This window comes from Rhinichthys klamathensis, unplaced genomic scaffold (genome assembly GCF_029890125.1).
Source record: "Rhinichthys klamathensis goyatoka isolate OS25496 unplaced genomic scaffold, OSU_Roscu_1.1 h1tg000005l_1, whole genome shotgun sequence".
In the NCBI taxonomy this organism is placed as follows: domain Eukaryota; kingdom Metazoa; phylum Chordata; class Actinopteri; order Cypriniformes; family Leuciscidae; genus Rhinichthys; species Rhinichthys klamathensis.
Window position 1 is genome coordinate 5,931,800 of NW_026606558.1, and position 19,372 is coordinate 5,951,171.

A 19,372-nucleotide genomic window follows, 5' to 3' on the forward strand; every position below is an offset into this window, starting at 1 on the left:
AGTGTGATTTGTAAATTGACGATAAGAGGTTTGGTACTCTGAGGCAACATTTTAGGATTAAATGTCATAATCCACAAAAGACATACTGTCATCCAAACTGTAAAGTAACAACTCTTTCAGTGCATACAGTACTTCTGAGAACACACACATTAACAGTGCTTGATTTATTTAGCAGACAGTGTGGGAGAATCTGCGTCTATTTTTTCCCCTAGATGACGCAAAAGCACTCAGCCTCAGTGAGAAGTGTTGCTCAGAATCTCAATGCTTATATGTACTAAACCCAGAGGACAGAGCAGTGCTTTTTGATTACGCTCCAATACTCTTGTCCATAAGCGAGAGGTCTCCACAGAACCATATTAGAGAACATCAAAAGACCTCATAAAACAAGGCTTTAGCCTTCAGCTTTTTTTTTTCTCGAAAAAAGCTTATTTTTATGAAGGAACATTTTAGGTATTGAACATGGTATTCAAAATGCATTATTATTGAGCGCTCATAAAGACATGAAAGGAAAAAATATGCCTTATCTTCTCATACAATGTCATATTTGTTTAATTTCCTTAGAATCTTTATCTGAAGTGTCTCACTTTGAGCTTTTCAGCAAGACTTTCATTGGAAACCGGACACATCTCAACCCTGAAAAGTCAAAATGTGTTCTCTTAAGATTAAATATGTCATTGTGAAATAAGTAAAAATCACTTTCTTCCACTCAAATTAAGTGGATGAGCAGAAGACATTTAGTCCTTCTTACAGTGTCCTATTCAGCATTTCATTACAGTCCCTATCAACTGTTGGTAACATAATGAGCCTTAATCCATTCCAAACAGCCGTGCAAAACCTATACTGTCAGCCAGCGCACACTAGTCCCTGCTGCTGAAAGATTCATCAGCGTGAAGTTTTAACAAACAGACAGTTTTAAATGATAGTCGCTTCATGTTTAACAGCCGTTGATAGATGTCTTGTGCTGCAGCTTTAGTCGCATGCAACATTCATGTGTTTGTGCTATTTGCCTGTTAGCAAATTCTGTGTATGTGAAATAGATTTAGATCAAAAGATCATTATGCAAGTATTAATGCAAATTCATTTTAGAAGTTTATAATTTATATAGATCCACAAACAGCATAAAAACATAAGCTTAGGTGTTTCAAAAATGTTGTATCTATTATATATTTATCAATATGTTTTAATTTGCCTATTTTAATAAAGTATAAATATATATATATATATATATATACTGTATATATATAATTAAAATTTGATTCATCACAAATACACAGGTCACTAAATGCATGCAATAATGGCTAAAATGGCTTTAAATGCAAATTATATAATATAAATCATATAAATATAACTTTCATATAGGGAATTTATTGCATCTGAAATATATCACTTTGTTCCCAGCTGATTGGTCCAGTATCTGTTTACAATCTATTTAGGACTTTACAATAAAGTACCATTAGTTAACTTTAGTTGATGCATTAACTAACACTGAATAAATACTGTAACAAATGCATTGCTCATTATTATTGTTCTTCACATTAATAAAAATACAACTGTTAGTGCATGCAAGCTTTGATTCATTAAATATTAATAGAGACTTTTTATTGTATTGATTAGTTCATCTTAAAATCAACATTAAAGGTGCAGTAAGCGATTTCTGTCAAACGTTGTCGAAAGTGGATCGGACCGAGCAGCACAACACACTTGTAGCCAATCAGCAGTGAGGGGCGTGTCCACACATGATGGGGGAGGAAAGAGAGTGAGCCAATCAGTAGTAGGGGGCGTGTCCACTCATGATGGGGGAGGAGAGAGAGTGAGCAATCAGTAGTAGGGGGCGTGTCCACTCATGATGGGGGAGGAGAGAGAGTGAGCCAATCAGCAGTAGGGGGCGTGTCCACTCATGATGGGGGAGGAGAGAGAGTGAGCCAATCAGCAGTAGGGGGCGTGTCCACTCATGATGGGGGAGGAGAAAGTGAGCAAGAGGGAGATTTGAAGAAAGACTGTTGAAAGAGAGATGGCTGAGAGACATTACAAAAGAGAAAAGCTCGTTAGAATATCTCTGGAGAAAGGATTATGATCAGGCAAGAGCTTTAGGACCCGTGTTATATTAGAAAAGCTTTCCAGCATTAGACAGGCCGTTTTGTGCTGTTGTTGTTTGTCTGAAGCTGCTGGCGACTGACAACAAACTCCTTCTTTTATATACTCGTGTACTGTATGCTAATTTTTTATGCTAATGCTCGCTTTTTTGGGCAGGAAGCATTATTTTGCTTTGCTTCAGCTATGATAAAGGGACACCCAGTCCATGCATTTTGGGGGCGGAGCAATGAAGGGAGGGGTGTGTTTGTTTAGGCTGATTTCAAATATCAACAGTGTTTCTCAGAAATTGTTTACTGCATCTTTTAAAGAATTGCTTTACAAGTCATTTTAATTATTAGATAATGCTAACTAGTTATCTAATGTTAAATGGAGTGTTATAAGTGTTACCATAATCTCTTTTCCTGAACAAAATCTGCCCCGGATCAGGTTAGGCGTGCAGCGTTTTTTGGTTTTTTTTTTTTACCACGGTAATGAAAATTGTTTAAAAAAAGATCTACCTTCAAAGCCAGAGTTCGCTCAAACTAATTTGAAACGTAATTGAGAAGCCACTTAGCCTGCCTCTCGAGATAGACCTCAGATTGCTGCTGAATGCTGATGGTTGTTGCTGCTGCTGTATTTATGTGTATGTATGGCATACTAAATATGCTATCTGGAAATTATTTAAAGGTAAAGCGTCTGGCAAACCTATTTGAAAACTATTTTAGCAATTCCGCTCTGTGTCTGTTGTGGTGAAGTAATTACATAATCTTTAAAGACCGTATATAAGTCATATTTCAAGTAAACCCCAAATAAAAGCTAGTTTGTAGATGCATTAAATTGACAATAGCTGAGAGGTCCAAAGTTTTGATCTCTCTATCTCAAGCCAACAGAAGCTGACAACAACAGAACTGAATGTGATGATGCTGGAAATCATGGAAATTGATCATGTTAACTCTGATGATTCACTATGTACAGTTAAACACAGTTAATTAACTGACAAACTAAACCAAAATATTTTTACCCCTGCTTTCCCTGCAGGTATTTCTACCCAACATCCGCTAATTAGCTCATCTTAAACCAAGGAGGCCAAGCCGATTAATTAAAGCAGGTGTTCTGAACAAGGAACTCAAACACGAAAGACTCATTTTAATAACTCTTTACCGCAGTCGCCCGACGGCATCTTGTCTTGATGCTGTTGGTCTTCTCATGAGAGTTGTTTTGAATTGAAATACAGCACAACATTTCTCATGTAAAAACAAGAATTCTGAGGGCTTGATACAAGATTCATGGATATGTCCCGAAGTGAAATGTGCTGACTCAAAGCCTTCATAACCATGATTTTATCCAGTCTACTGTGTACCTGTGCAAAAGATAGTAATTTGATTGTATAAGCACATTTTCCTTTCAAATCTGGACATTTTAGTAAATAATGAGAACTTCAGTCGATAGCAGATGACCATGTTCAAAACTGTCTTGCCAAAAAAAAAAAAAAAAAAAAAACTGGGCCTCTACGGATATCATGCTGATTTGCAATGGAGAAGCAATAAGTGTGTCATATTCCATTTCATTCACTCTGAGGAGCAGAGAGTCCCTAAGCTGATTATTGCTATATCATTACTTCTCCAGAGAGACGCTTCAGAGACTGGATGAAGTTTGTTACTGTAGTAACATTTATCTCATCTGTCTTTACTCAGTAAATGAGTGATAGGATGTGTGAAAAGCTTTTCTAGAAGCTTCTCTCCAGCCAGAGCTTTTTTTCTTTACGCTAACTCTCACACATTGATTTACCTAGAGACGCACATATACGGTAAGAGACCAATTTACCTGCTGGTTCTGAGTGTCTTAGGATCAATAATGTAAAAAATGCACATTATTTGATCATTTTTTATATAGTTTTATTGCTATTATTACAGACAAAACATACACAATGTCAATCCCCCAAAATAGAATAAACTAATAAAAATTAAAAAAGTCAAAAAGTCTCTTCTGCTCACCAAGGCTGCATTTCTTTGATGAAAAATGCAGTAAAATGCTAATATTGAGATTTTTAAAATAACCGTTTTTTATATTTGAATACATTTTGAAATGTTATTCCTGTGATGCAAAGCTGAATTTTCCGCATCATTACTCCAGTCTTCAGTGTCACATGATCCTTCAGAAATCATTCTAATATGCTGATTTGCTGCTCAAGAAAAATTCTTATTAGTATCAATGTTGAAAATATTGAAACAAATGACTTGCCTTAAAGGGACTTTGATAGTATTGTATTGTTTTCATGTATGGTTTGTATACTATTACAGACAAACATTTACATAAATACCCCCCTCCACCCCAAATGTTTTTATATAAGGTATACTGGTATACATTTATAAGGTATAAATCTCTATAAGCACAGAACCAGCAAAATACTTAGCATTCATATTTGTGTTATTAGGCTAACAGATGCCGTTTACAGTAAGTCTCTTTAGATTAAAGCATTTGCTGACTGGAAAACAATAACAAAACATTTGAGTAGTAGATCACAATAGAGAGACAGAGAGTTGATAACTGACTTCAAATTAACCTAAGTGGAGAATTGTATGTGCTTTATAATAAACCGTCTGGAGAATTTAACCTCAGCACTCTCATGTTTTTCCTCTATTTCTTTCTCTCTCTATTCCTTTGTGTCTTTCATAACATAACATTCTGTTTCTTTATGCTCTCTTCCTTAAGGACATCCCGAAAGTTCCCCGGATCACAACAACAAGTAAATTGCCTTTGAGCAGTGCGGTAATGAGGAGAGAGAGCACAGGACCAAAAGACTGCCAGATGGTGAAGGTAAATCTTTAGTGCCCCTTATACTCTAATGGCCACTTCCTTACCCTTTGGACTAAATGGGACGACTTATGTTCATTGCATCTTAGGGTATCCCTTAGCCATTTAAGATCATTTACAACTTTGCATTCAATTTCGTTCGAGAATAAGATTTGAGGCCTCGCGAAGCAGTTTTCTCCTGATCAATGGTTTATATTGAACCGCTGCTGTTGGATCCATGACAAAATATCGCTGCTCCATTCAGTTAAAGGTGAAGTGTGTAATTTCTGTCCCTTTATGGCAGCAAAATGGAACTAATAATAATGATTGTTACCAAACAGGTTTTTTAATCACTCCCCTGTCTTCCATTGGTCAGCTAAACCGATAGACCCGCCTCAAAATCACGCCGTTGGTGAGCCAATACCGCTTTGGGCCAGTCAAAGGGGCTTCCGCACCGGAGGAACGTTTTTATATTTCCTATAACTATTGGTGGAAGCTCCCGCTTTATGGCGTGGGACCCCACCTTTTGGGGGGACTAAATTAGCTCCCACTTCAGAGTAGGGTCTAACACATCACAATAGAAACTACCAGTGATGTAAGCGTGCGCTGATTGGCTAAATGCACGCCAGATGAAACACCAGCACAAGCTATTTAAAAAAAAAAACAACATTGTAAACACAGTTTAGGTAGTTTTCTGTGCGCACACACTGAACCGCACGAGAACAACACAATTCCCTTCTCTTCGGCATCGTTGTGGGACACATACACGCAAAATGATGTCAAAATGCGAGTATTATCATAAACAGTCGCTTATGGCTCACGTGAACGTGTACAATTGAGAAAGAAAGCAGATGCGTATCATTATATTGGATATTGAAGTGACAGCTGGTTAATACTACTGTCTGTGTCATGAATGTTAATCAAAGGACAAAATCTAAAGCTTTCGTAGCTTTAACCAAGATTAATTATATTTAATTTATACAGTTACTTTACATTCGATTATTCAATTCCCGTACCTGAATACTGTTAGACTTACCTGAAAAACAGAAAGCACTCTTTGTCATGTGTATCTTTGTTCTGTTTTATTTATCTATGTTTGTAATTTGTTTGCTTTTTTCTGCAGATTCACTCCCCTATAAAATCACTCCAATCATTCTAGAATTATTAATTATTTCCTAATAGAGCCTATTCAAGTCATCTGGTGGATTTGTTTTCATATGGCAATATCACAGAAAAACTAAATATCACAATGCCAGTTTTTCCCCCAATATCATGCAACTATACTTAGTATCTCTTAATCACTCACACAAATGCTGTTAATGTTGTTGAGGGTTTTTTTTTTTGTTCTGTATCATACTCAAAAAAAGCCTGGGTCAGTGTTGCCAGTTTTTGGACAAACCAAACACAGCACAAAAGAAATTCAAGGTGCATGTGCGAGCTGAGCATGCAGAGAACACGTTTAGAATAATATGGCTGATGATGAAATTTACATCACAAGCACTGTACACATACAGTAGTTATAAAAAATGCATAAAAAAGAACTATGCCTTGGGATTTACCCTGATTCTTCCATAATAAATTGACCAAGATGGCTAAAAATGACCCCAAAATGATTATACTCTATCTTTGTAATTGAATGCATGTCATAGATCTTTGGAGGTATTTAAAAAAAAAGTGCAGATTAAACAGATTACAATCCCATTTTGAGAAACGCACTCATTCTTACGGTAAGCATTAGGGGTGTGCCGTTAAGGCAATATCTACTAACAAATAAAAAAAATTATTCATATCTGTATTCGGATAAAAGAGAAGTGAACGGGGCTTTACTCGGAAGTTCATACAATTACTTGAGAAGACTGTTACGTCTGTACTGTTTTCTTTGTAGTTATCATTAAACAAATATGCCTTGTGTAACTGATAAAATCATATATTTTTTTACCATACTAAATATCTTCTAACTGTCGTATAGTTAATGCTTTGAGGTGTAATGCGGTCGTGCTTCAGGCGACCAGACACACACACATATATATATATATATATATATATATATATATATTCCAGAGGAACTCTGTGTACTGAGTAATGTCAGGACAACCCCAACCTCAAATAAGAGAAGTCTGACTCTATAAATAGCTGATTAGAGAACAGAGAAGTTGAGGAAGAAGACAAGAAAAGAAACTAAACACTTTTACTATGCATACAAATACAAATCTGAACAAATTATAGCCTATCATATCATACAAAAGTTTAAAACATTTTAATAGACATATCAAGTAGTGGAAAATGATTATAGGCTCCTCTTAACAGTCAGCTGGTTTGGTTTCTGAGAGACGCTCAGAGATCTTGCTGTGCTTGTTCCATTCATTAGTGTATAATATCATACTTTAAAGCATGTAAATATGCATATCAAATAGTAGAACGTGTGTGATATAGTATTTTAGTTGATTTGTTCTTGCCAAGCTCTGATTTCTCATTATCGTGTTGTGATTTTCCAGATTTGTGTATAATATCGTGCTTTCTTTTGGCTGACCTGTTATCCAGCAGACACGAGGAGTGACTGTGTAAGCCTTTCAGGCCAATATTATTCGGCAGAAATATTCGTTATTCTTTTTTTGAAGCCATTATCCTAGCTTGATCTCTGGTCGTCATCAGCTGACACATGATGTGGGATCCTGTATTCTGGAAGGTTTGAGAAAGTGCTTCACAGATATCAGCATGGCAGAGAGCAGAACTGTAAGCCAGGCGAGATACATCTCACTGACTGCTGACATGCGCTTATCAACTATAATGACAGCATTGTGTGTGTGTGTGATTGCGAGTAAGTGGCTGTGTGTTAGCTGAACGTGTGTGTGTGTGTGTGTGTGTGTGAGGGGAAGATAGCCACGTGAAGAAGAGACAGGAAACAAAGACAGACAGAAAGAGAGAGAGAGAGAGAGAGAAACCCAGGATCCCATGGAGAAGGTGTCATATTCGGTAGATGACACGCCATGAAGATTGTCTAATGAAAATGTTCCCGAAGCAGATCTCGCTCTGCTGATGGTCGTGATGACAGCAGTGTGACGGAACCGAGATAAAACACATTACTCTGACTTTCTCACCAGTGCCAGCTTATCATTTATGAATGCTGCTCAATTTTCTTTCTTACTAAAGACCAAGTAATTTATCATAGAGTAGTGTGTGTTTGAAGACCAAACCACAAATGAGTTTTTTTCATTGTTGTAGTTTTTATTATTATTATTATTATAAATAATGTTTTAGTGTGTGGTTCTTATGATCAGGTTCTCAGCACGATTTGAAATGATCAAAGAGCATCTTGAGCTTCAATGGAAGAACAACAGCTGACTGTCTGTACAAAGGGTCACATGACCAGTGTCACATTAAACTTTATTTATTAACCTATAAATAGTGCAGAATCTATAGATTTATCAGTAAGTTTTACATTTAAAAAAAAAAAGCTAATCCCAGTTTTAAATGTTTGTCTCATATTTTGGACTCCATACACTACAGTTCAAAAGGGTCAGTAAGCTTTTTTTTTTTAAATATATTTTGAAAGAAATTATGAATTTTATTAATTAAATTGATGTTACAGTAAAGACATGTATAATGTTACAAAAGATTTCTGTTTCAAATAAATGTTGATTTTACTTTATTTTACTTTTAAAAAAATCATGAAAATGTATATCTGGTAAAAAAATTATACTAAACAGTACAACTGTTTTCAACATTGATAATAATAAGTAATGTGTCTCGAGCAGATCATCATATAAGAATCATTTCTGAAGCATCATGTGACACTAAGACTGATAATTCAGCTTTGCCATCACAAATAGAAAACGTTCATTTTAAATTAGAAACAATTATTTCACGATATTACTGTTTGTAATGTAGTTTAGATAAAATAAATGCAGCTTTGATGAGCATAAAAGACTTGCCAACTAAGGTAAAGGGCTGACATTGGGCAGAATGCAAATGTGACGTAATGATGTCATGAAGGAGCTAATTAGCATATGACGTTATCTAGCGACTGAAAATAGTGGGCATCGGTGGTCCAGAGGCCTGAGATTTGCTACTCGTTTCAACCTCGATCATTTTGAGGAAACAGCACTTGAAGCAGACCTACTGTAGACAGAGGGAAAATGAACAAGAGTTTTAGATGGTTAATCTTTACTGCCTATATATAAAGTTGTTCTTTTGGCTGACACCATTCTACAGCACTTCCATTAACTTAACCTTCCTGTTGTTTGTCCTGTCAGAATAAAAAAATGAGGGTGTATTTTCCAGTTAAACACCGTCTCTTGTAGTCTTGTACTCTTCTATTTAATGTGTTGATCCAGAAACATCTTTCTAGCTTGTTTCAGAGCTCCTATAGACACGCATATAAAACATTTCCTGAAAAAACTCCATACCTTGAGCAACGTGATTAATGCAACATTGTATAATATAATCTCATAGCTCAGGGCTTTTGTGGGAAATGTAAACCACAAACAATTATAGCCTATAAGGTATCTCTGCTCCACTGTGGCCACAGACTTTTTATTTAAATTTTTTGTCTATCCTCTCCGCTCTGTGCTCGGTTGTTAGAGGTTTGTTTGCTTTTTAAATAAGCATGTTCTTTTCTGTCTCTCTCTTTGTACCTTCAGGTGGGAGCAGAATGTTCCAATCAGACCGAGAGTTCATCTGAGATGAAAAAGACATTTGGAAACAGTCGAGTGAGTGTTCTGTGCCCTTTTGAAAGCATTAAAGAGAGAAAGTTCTATCATCAGTTACTCACCCTCAGTTACTCACTTTCCTTCATCTGTGGAACATGATCAAAAGAAGATGAATTTAAAGAGTTTTTGCCCATATGCAAAACATCATTGAAATTCAAAATATCTTATTTTGTGTTTCGCAGAAAACCTTTAAAATTGCAAATTGCAATAGAAAATGTGCAGAAACTGAAACATTTCTTATTCACTTTACTGCACATCGTCATGCGTCTTTGTTAAAAATTAAACTAAAATTATCATACTATTTTCAGATTTAAATCATTTTTTTAATTCCACATTTTCAATTCAGTCTCAGACCTTTTGACTCCAATACAAATTTGACAAAATTCGCATAATACATTCATATGTGTCTCTGAGCCTCCTTGTTCCCCATGTTATATACAGTAGGTACTCAACCGGAATGCCTGTTACCGCCGCAAAAATAAACCAGTCACATTTCAAAGTCGTTCGCGAAATGATCACCAGGTGGCGCAAAGGGACATTTAGCAAAACAGCAGCAATTGCCACATTTTGAAACGTACGCTGGGCTAATGTCAATTAACAGTAAGGATGAAATACTACAACTATGGTAATTTCCAAATAAGCCTACAACAAACATGAAAAATCAAAACAAGAGCTATTGATATTTTCTGTACAATAATGAAACAAACAAAGATTTGGTGGAGTTGAAACTGTATGTTAAAGTAATAATTTTATTATTAATAAAAGAAAGACAATTTGGTTAATGTTATTTAAACAAACGGTCATACAATTTATAGTATACATAGTATACATGTAGTAAACATATAGACTTTTTTATTGTACGAACAGTGAACTATTATATATCTCTGTTTGTAGGCTATCTGTTTGTTAAAAAACACAGCACAAGGTCACAAAAAAACAAGAATGAGACTGATTGAATATGTAGAAAAATAAAATAAATAAACAAACGAAACAGAATAGAACAAACTTTTAGAACAAAAAAAAATAAATACAACTTTTTTTAAATAGACTATAGGCTACTAGCCTGGCAAGCCAGACCTACATCAAGATGTTAGGTCTGGGAACTCACAATTGGCATACCTCAATCCGAGGGGCGGGATAAACGGTTGTCTTTCAACATCCCTCGGCACGCAATAGGACAGCGCTACAACCAACCAGAGCAACGAACGGCTGTGGCTGAGTGAGTCCCATGCGTTTTTCCACCAGCGGAGCTAGTTGATATATTAAACTTTTGCCGTATCCCGTCGTAAAAACTCCGAACACATCTTCCTTTTTTTAAGAATGACTTAAGTGACGTTCTCTAAACTCCAAGTCCTCCAGAGTCGCGGCCAAAGCCGATTCGAAAGACCGCTGTTCGCCAGCAGCATCTTCTTTGTTTTTCAAATAACGTTAGCAGGGAAATCCCCTATGGAAATCACGCGGAACCGTCACATCTCTGCCGTCATTATGTTAAGCCCGCCCACCAACTCTATACACGATGTGATTGGCCTGACCAGAGTTTGGTTTTTCCAGCTTGAAAAGCCAACGGAGAGATGCTAGACCACACTGGCTGCGAAATAATATTTGCTGCCGCTAGGGTGCGTCTAGATTTCTAGGCTAATAGGCTACAACAGATTCGGTTAAATTTAACGAAAGCGAAACGTAATTATGTAAAAGTACATTTTAAACAGAACATAAACTTTTAGAGCAGAACATTGTATGACTCAAAAGTGAAAATAGGCCTATCTCGCAGTCAGCCAAAATAAATTAGGTGCAATGACGCTAAACTATTGAGGAATGAGTAAAAGGCAGCAAATACACACCCGCAATTTACTTATTCTGGTTAAGTACCAACTGTAAGTGAGCTGTCAAGACGCGGTAAGCATAGACGTACACACACACTTTCACAGATAACTATTTGCTCCAGCGCTAAGAAGAAGTGTTAGCCCTGGGCACTCCAGCAAGCGGTGACAGTTTTTGTCAAATTATAGGTCAGTCTGACGCGACGGGAAACGGAGAGCAAGGTGTAAATGTCTAATCACCGGCTCTGTTTGTGCCAGACGTCACTACCATATGCATGTATTCTCTTGTCATCTCTGTTCTCTAGTCCGAGACCCCAGAGCAGATCGGACAAGGTCAAGAAAGGACAGCAGAGGAAAGCGGGAAAACAGACGGAGACCTAAAAAAGACACAAATGGACAAACACAACTGAAAGGACAGTGGAAGACTTGGCAGATTTTCTGCATGGTAAAAATGATGTCATATCGGTTTAAGCCCCTCTTCATCACTGAGCTTATAAGCACACACACACTGTAGGCAAACACAAACAACGACAGACACAAACACAAAATACTCCGTCTAACACTGCTAATGTAGAAAATCAAATTCCCAACATTCGATTTTGAACTTTCTTAATTAAAGAAAAAAAGTAAAGAAAAAAACAACCACATAGTATGGCATGCATTATAGAGTTTTAGATATTGATTTTACAAGGTTACGATGGTACTGGTGGTTTTTTAATAACTGTTATTCTTTTTTTTTTTCACTATCTATTTTGATTCTTTTTTTTTCTCTCTCTTCTAAATTGAGGACACAATGTTCTTTGATTTGTGTTGTTTGTAATTAAAGACTATTTCTGGCACCGCAGACCAGAATTTCAGTGTTAAAGGTCACGCTGGGGGTCATTTGAGTTCTGTAAATTTACACATGAGGTCAAATTCAAACTTTTGTCAAAGCAGCTTCTGAAAATATTGAACTATTGAATACTGTATGTCCTGAATGCAAAATAGGGCTGCACGATTTGTGCAAAAAACTGAATTGTGATTTGTCTGATAAATTGTGATTTAAAATATGATTTTAATTTTACAGTACAACTGTAAAATTACAATAATAATATTTTAGTCTTAAATTTTTAATTTTTCAAACGTTAAACCATCATGCTTTTATTTTGTCAAGAAACCACAGAGTTTCTTTTTTTTTTGACAACAGCCGGTTTATAAGCACTTCTCACTTCTCAGCCGGTTTCATAATATTTCTCAAGTTTGGTGCGTTGCATTTTTTTAAATGCACGTAATAAGCGACCCAAACTGAGATGAGTTTGTGTGTTAAAGGGATAGTTCACTTTGAAATTAATTTTTGGTATGTTTTAGCTTACCTCAAGAGCATCCAAGATGTAGGTGTCTTTGTTTCCGCAGTAGTTTCAATTTTGATATTTTTAGGTCAAACCGTTCTTGTCTGTCAGTCATATAATGCAGGTCTATGGTCACCACCTCAAAGAGCATGCACAGAGAAGTCCAAATTAAACATGATTTAATGACTCGTAAATGTAAGTACACATTGATGGCCTAAGACACGAAACGAGCAGTTTGTGTGAGAAAACGAACAGTATTTATATCGTTTTTACCTCTTGTAACACCAGCCACGTCCAAGTGATCTGAGGGTGCAGGCGCTTCGGTCTGCGCAAGCGCCGGAAGGCGCCGGAAGCGATCTCTCGCGAGTGTACGTCACTCATTGTTTACACAGAGATTTCGGAAGTGTTACCTTTCACTGTGAAGATCTAAACATATTTAGATATACAGGAAATCGCAATGGAAGACGATTTCGATATATCAACAGACAACCTTGATTTTTTTTTTTTTTAAATTGGAAGAGATCACTTCCGGTGCTTTCCGGCGCTTGCGCAGACCGAAGCGCCCGCGCCCTCAGATCACTTTAACGTGGCTGTGGTTACAAGAGGTAAAAACGATATAAATACAGTTCGTTTTCTCACACAAACCGCTCGTTTCGTGTCTTAGGCCATCAATGTGTACTTACATTTACGAGTCATTAAATCATGTTTGATTTGGACTTCTCTGTGCATGCTCTTTGAGGTGGAGACCATAGACCTGCATTATATGACTGACAGACAAGAACGGTTTGACCTAAAAATATCAAAATTGAAACTTCTGCGGAAACAAAGACACCTACATCTTGGATGCCCTTGAGGTAAGCTAAAACATATCAAAAATTAATTTCGAGCTGAAAACACCAGATCATAAGCTGCTCGCGAGTGCTGCGCTTCACTCTGAAACACGCAGTGCATGCACTTATTTAATTCAATCGCAGCCTTTGCTATTCGATAGTCACACTAAGCCATATCGCATTATCGTTTTTATTCCGATTAATTGTGCAGCCCTAACAGAGACCGAATCAATCCCAATTCAGCTGAAATGACGAAAAGAACTGTTTAACGTGAAGGTACGGTTTGTCTCGTGTAGTAGCAAAGATTAATTTACTCCTCCTGCTCCATATTACGAGGCTCAAGTTGGCTGGCCAACTATCACTGTTGAATATTTCGGAGCTTTTGGTGCCAGAATTAAAGAGAAAAACTCGACTCACAGTGAGTCGTCTCCCTAAGAATGATGTGCCATGCACCGAGTACTTAATCTACTGCTACATCTCTCTGTTTCTCTACCTTCTTGTGTCCTTTACAATAAACCGTGATTTTCGCTAAATGTGTGAAGAATAAATGGTTATTTGTGGAGTAAAACAACCGTGCATTTCCTGCGTCCTGACTCTGATGCTCCGTTTAATTAACACCTCTGGTGTTTCAAGAAAGGCACTGATATACTGTTAAAGTGCAAGGTCAATAACCTAGATCCCACGGGATCAAGGGAAAGTCCTCATTGGTGTGTCCTGTACGTGAGCAGCACATCAGAATAACTTCAAAGCTTTGGTTCTTAGCTTTTTCAAAGACCTTTGGACCTTTGATCTCCGTCCTTCCTCTCGCTGCCCACCACTTTTCCCTGCTAAAGTTTCTATTCTTTTTTTTATGTCAACACTTGACTGAAAGATATAAAGAGACTAGGAGAATAGAAGTTGAGGTGAGTTGAGTCTTGATGGCAGCTTCTTCTTATTTTGGCCTTGACATGACAGCTTTGTCTTGGAAATTAAAGCTGTTCTTTAAAGATTATGACAATTAATCAAGGCTTTTTTTCCTCCTTATGTTGTAGATTGTTTTTTGTCACATGTATGTCCGTGTAAAAACACAGGTACAAACTTAATGAGGCAACAGCATCTTTTTCTCGAGTCGGAGGTGGTAAAACACTCTGCCAGTAGAAACGTCCACCTGCAGATTATGATTTCAGGCTATTACTACCTTGCCAATTATCATCAAAACTTCTGACTCATGCCAAGTGTATCCCAGAAAGAAAGAGAGGTTCCTCATGACCGTTTGAGCTGGACATCTCCCTGACGGACTACATGCTCTCTCTCAGATCGCTTCACAGGAAAATGAGACCGATAGTGACAAATCTGTGCGAAGAGTCAATTTACATGTAGCTACACTGTGGCTTCCAAAAATATGATGTTCTCTTCCCTTGAAAAACTTGCCTCTACAAGATCTTATAAATAAAAATGAGCCGTGATCAAAACCTGATTTATATCAGCCTCTCTGAAAAAGCCTTGCGGAGAGGCAGAATATGCCTGATTACATTCGCTTCGAATCGAGGCTGACTTGTTACAAACTTTTCAAAGTCAAGTGCTTCATTCAGCACCGGGAATGAGACATTAATTTTGGATTTACATATTACCTCCAGTCTTTGGATCCAAAAACAACCTTCTGTTCTGCCATAACTGCGAAAACACTGTAAAAGCAAAACAATGCAAAAAATGAGGCGCAATATTATTATTTTGACGCTCTTCAGAGTCCAACATGTTCCATTCTACTCTGATCTTGGAAACTCCAACCATTTCCTTGCCTTCAGCCTCCATTAACGCTGATATGGGGTTTGGATGAATTCGAGAAAGGCATTCTGATAGGCTAATTACAGCTCAGAAAGCCAATTCCCCCCTCTTCATAGCATCTAACCCACTCCAGTCAGGGAAAAGGTGTAGGAAATAGAGCCCATCAGCAACTTCAAAGTGAATTTAAATAGCTCCATCAATACTTCTATTCAAACTCACTCTGGGTGTACAGACATCTCTATTGGTTTGGCTCTTTACGTGTTGAGTTATGAGGAGGTAAAACAGTATTTTCAGGAACAACAACAGCCATCATCAGAGGAGAAAAGGAAGCTGAAGAATCTGGGCCAGCCGCGAGAGTGCCACTGGATTCCTGGTTGCCAAAAGCAGAATTACACGGTCAAACACACACATACACACACAGAGAGAAAAAATGCTTTTGGATACTATGCAGACGGTGTATCTTAAGATAGAAACAGCCTGGTTTTTAAATCTTATCTGGAGATATATTATTGTATGGATTTTGTGTGCGGTGACGCAAAATGACAGCTTCACCCTGCAGATATGTTGACAACATTTCCAAACATGACATCAATGAGTAGCATATTTTCTTCTGTATACCTGGACAGTGATAGATGATTCATTAGGTTCATTTGGAGGCGAGCTACTCCTCAAGGATGGAGGAAGTTTTCATGGCAACAGTATATTCCCACCTGGTTTAAGACAAACTTTAACTTTGTGCGAATCTGTGCACACGGATATAAAAGTGTGGCGGCGGGCCAGCCGTAAAGTCATTGCGAGGACAGATTTTACAGTGAACAGCTGTGGGGCTTTGCAGTAAAGTTTCTCACTGCCTCCCACACAGTGCATAAAAACACAATTATTCACCTATTATCTTTCACCTCGTCACATTTGTACTCTAGAAATAGTCCTTCTTCGTTTAGTTAGTGCACTTTTTGCTTGGACATTCCCTCTGGAGTGGACTTGTAAATACAGTATTTGAACTAGATTACAATATAAACTGTAGTTGGAGATGTTAGTGACACTTTGTTTTAGCTGATCTTTAACCACAGCCCATAACACAGACTTATGATATCACTGCACATAACTCTTACTAATAACCACTTTAATATAGCGGAACTATGTTGGATAATTTAAAAAAAAAAGTATGATAGAGTGCCATGAAATGTAGTATTGATTTTTCTCCTTATATTGAGTGAGTGTCATTACTGGCAGTAGGCCACAATCTGAAATATGCACTCTGCTGTACTCGAATTGAAACTACATTGACGAAACATCTCCTGCAGCTAATTGATCTATAACATGCACACAGCTTGACGATGTCAAACTATTTCAAGGTGTTTAATCTTAAAGAGCAAACCTGCTTTAATATTCATAAGGTAGCCTGCCAACATATGCCGGTCCTAACTAAATCATTCATCTTCTATTAGGCTCCACCGTTTTTTGAGATGTTGTGGCTTAAGTCAATTTAAGCTGTAAAGGTCAACAATGCAAAGCATTTAATAGAACTCAGAGCAACCCAAGCCTACAACCTAATTAAATACTCACACTAATTACCTATCATGCCCTTCTCTTCCTCCTGTAAAGTGGGCTGCTCATTAAAACAAACAGTTCTGATGGATGAGATGTTGACATTACTATACCATCTCTCTCTCTCTCTCTCTCTCTCTCTCTCTCTCTCTCTCTCTCTCTCTATATATATATATATATATGTATATATATATATATATACACGAAAATCGTTGATGTGCTTACAATGTACCGGGTATTCCCAGTTTAGATGAGCTAAAGCCTTGAAAAACATGAATGCTGTGTCTTTCAGAAAGTTATTCAGCTGTTTGAAAACTTCTACAGCCTACATCAAGTGTATGGTTTAATATGACAACTTCATTATGGCTGGTCTCAGAATAGTAAATGTTAATGACTAACTTTTCAAATTGAACAAAAAAAGAACAAAATAAAAATTGAGGGTGAACGTTGAATAGAATAAAATTGGATCAAATTATTGACCTGACATAACATTATTTTTCTGCTTATCCACTTTTTAATTAGTGATACTTTAGCATATTGTGGACATTCGCCATAAGTGCCCCACATGCCGTTTTTATTTTATGTTTACCTCTCCGTTAGCACCCCGAGGGCCCTCAAGAGCCCTGACACAATCTGAATACTGATTCATATTACATCTAAATGTTAAATTGTGTTTAAAAAAAATGAATAATGTGCAGTGAATTTATTTATAATACATTTATTAGACATTAGTGCTTGGAATTTTCATGGTGGTTCTATTTTCTCCACATTTTCTAATCAGAGGACAGAAGAATCTGCATCTTCTGTTCCTATATAAACAGAAACTCATGCACTGAATCATTGTGTGGGGTGTAGGCATAAACTAGGCAGCAGACCGCAGTTTCATACCTCATAATAATTCCCATTGCTGCATTTCTGAAGTCATCAGCAGTTCAGCCGCTTACGTCGTCTTCCTGAAATACACACCACCAAATTAATATGATCAGTTAGCAATGAATTGGAAAACTTCTTTATGTGATAATGAAAATGGTATAGGAAATAAGAGTCTTCCAGGAGAACACTGCTGAAACTGTTATCTCCAGCTGAGTTGATTTAATAAACACAGAGGATGGTGTGATGTTTAATCTGTCTAATAGCACCTGCTCTTCCAGAAAAATACATCTCTCTCTTCCTATCTCTCAGAGAGTGTTCTTCTAAAGCCATCTGGGGATAGTGGCAAAAACAGTGGGTATCATTATTTGGTTTAAAAGTGGTTTCTGATGGGTTTTACTTTACAAATAACACTGACTTGTGAAGGGTTGACAAGAGCCACTCATGACCAAATGTGAAGGTCCCAGAGGCTTGAGACATGAGGGTGGAAAAGAAATTAGAGATGTGCTATTGTAAAGCACTGGAACTATAAAAGCTCGAATGCACTCCTTTTCATCTCTTCACAAAAAAAAAAGAATCTCTCCAGAATGAGCAACGCTATCTCACGACCAATTCGTACGAGCGAGTAAAAGGTGGCTAATACGTACAAATTCGTACGACCTCACTCATAGGAATTCTTACGATTTGTCTAAACCCACGTGATGGGTAGGTTTAGCGGCGGGGTCAGGTGTAGGTCATTCGTACGAATTGGGCAACTCGTAAAATATGTACGATTTAGCAAAAATCGTTCGGATTCGTACGAGTGAGGTCGTATGAATTAGCCAACTCGTAAAATTCGTACGAATTGCTGGGTTGGAATGAGTCTAGTACCATCATTGATGTTGGTGTGCATTTTCTTTTCACTGTATTATGCATGCCGTCCATGTCTTGTCATATCCGTCAATAGACGTGTGTCTGGTGTGGGAGGTCAGAGGTTAGTTGAGTGTGTGTGTGTGTGTGTGTGTGTGTGTGTGTGTGTGTGTGTGTGTGTGTGTGTGTGTGTGTGTGTGTCTGGTGTGGGAGGTCAGAGGTTAGTTGAGTGTGTGTGTGTGTGTGTGTGTGTGTGTGTGTGTGTGTGTGTGTGTGTGTGTGTGTGTGTGTGTGTGTGTGTGTGTGTGTCTGGTGTGGGAGGTCAGAGGTTAGTTGAGAGAGAGTGTGTGTGTGTCTGGTGTGGGGTCAGAGGTTAGTTGTCAAAGTGAGTGAGAAAGGTTGACATGGAGCAGCTAAATCTCCAACCTCAGGAGAATCACCCGTTTTAAACAAACGCAGAACAGAGGAGAGTCTGCTGGAGAACGAGACAGAGCTCGTAATAAAACAAGAACCAACATTAGCTTGGCTTCTCAGAGATGGCGAGAACTGAGGGATTTGAAATGTTGTAAAAGCGACACGAAGATGGCATCTTTATTACTCAACAGGTGAGTAAGGCATTTTATTGAACAGATAAACTGCCATATGTAGCTCTCTAACAGAGTTCAATGTAAATCATATATTGTGGAAGGTTGTTTCATCGTTGTTGTAGCGCTGTACTGTAATTTATTTTCAAGGAAGTACCATGTCTTTTAATGGCTAAAGCTACAGTAACGTCTTCAAGTCAACTA

At 37.5% G+C, this 19,372-nt stretch overlaps 1 protein-coding gene across 1 annotated transcript in view; it reads left to right on the forward strand.

Annotated features, from left to right (window-relative positions):
- The window catches only part of luzp2 (leucine zipper protein 2), a 129,104-nt gene extending 116,689 nt beyond the window's left edge, over positions 1 to 12,415 (forward strand). Inside the window, exons 10-12 of the mRNA XM_056256194.1 lie at positions 4,786 to 4,890; positions 9,507 to 9,575; positions 11,707 to 12,415. Of these exons, the coding sequence (XP_056112169.1) occupies positions 4,786 to 4,890; positions 9,507 to 9,575; positions 11,707 to 11,805 (273 nt within the window). The 3' untranslated portion in view covers positions 11,806 to 12,415. The remainder of the gene's footprint in view (positions 1 to 4,785; positions 4,891 to 9,506; positions 9,576 to 11,706) is intronic.
- Positions 12,416 to 19,372: the final 6,957 nt, after the last annotated feature.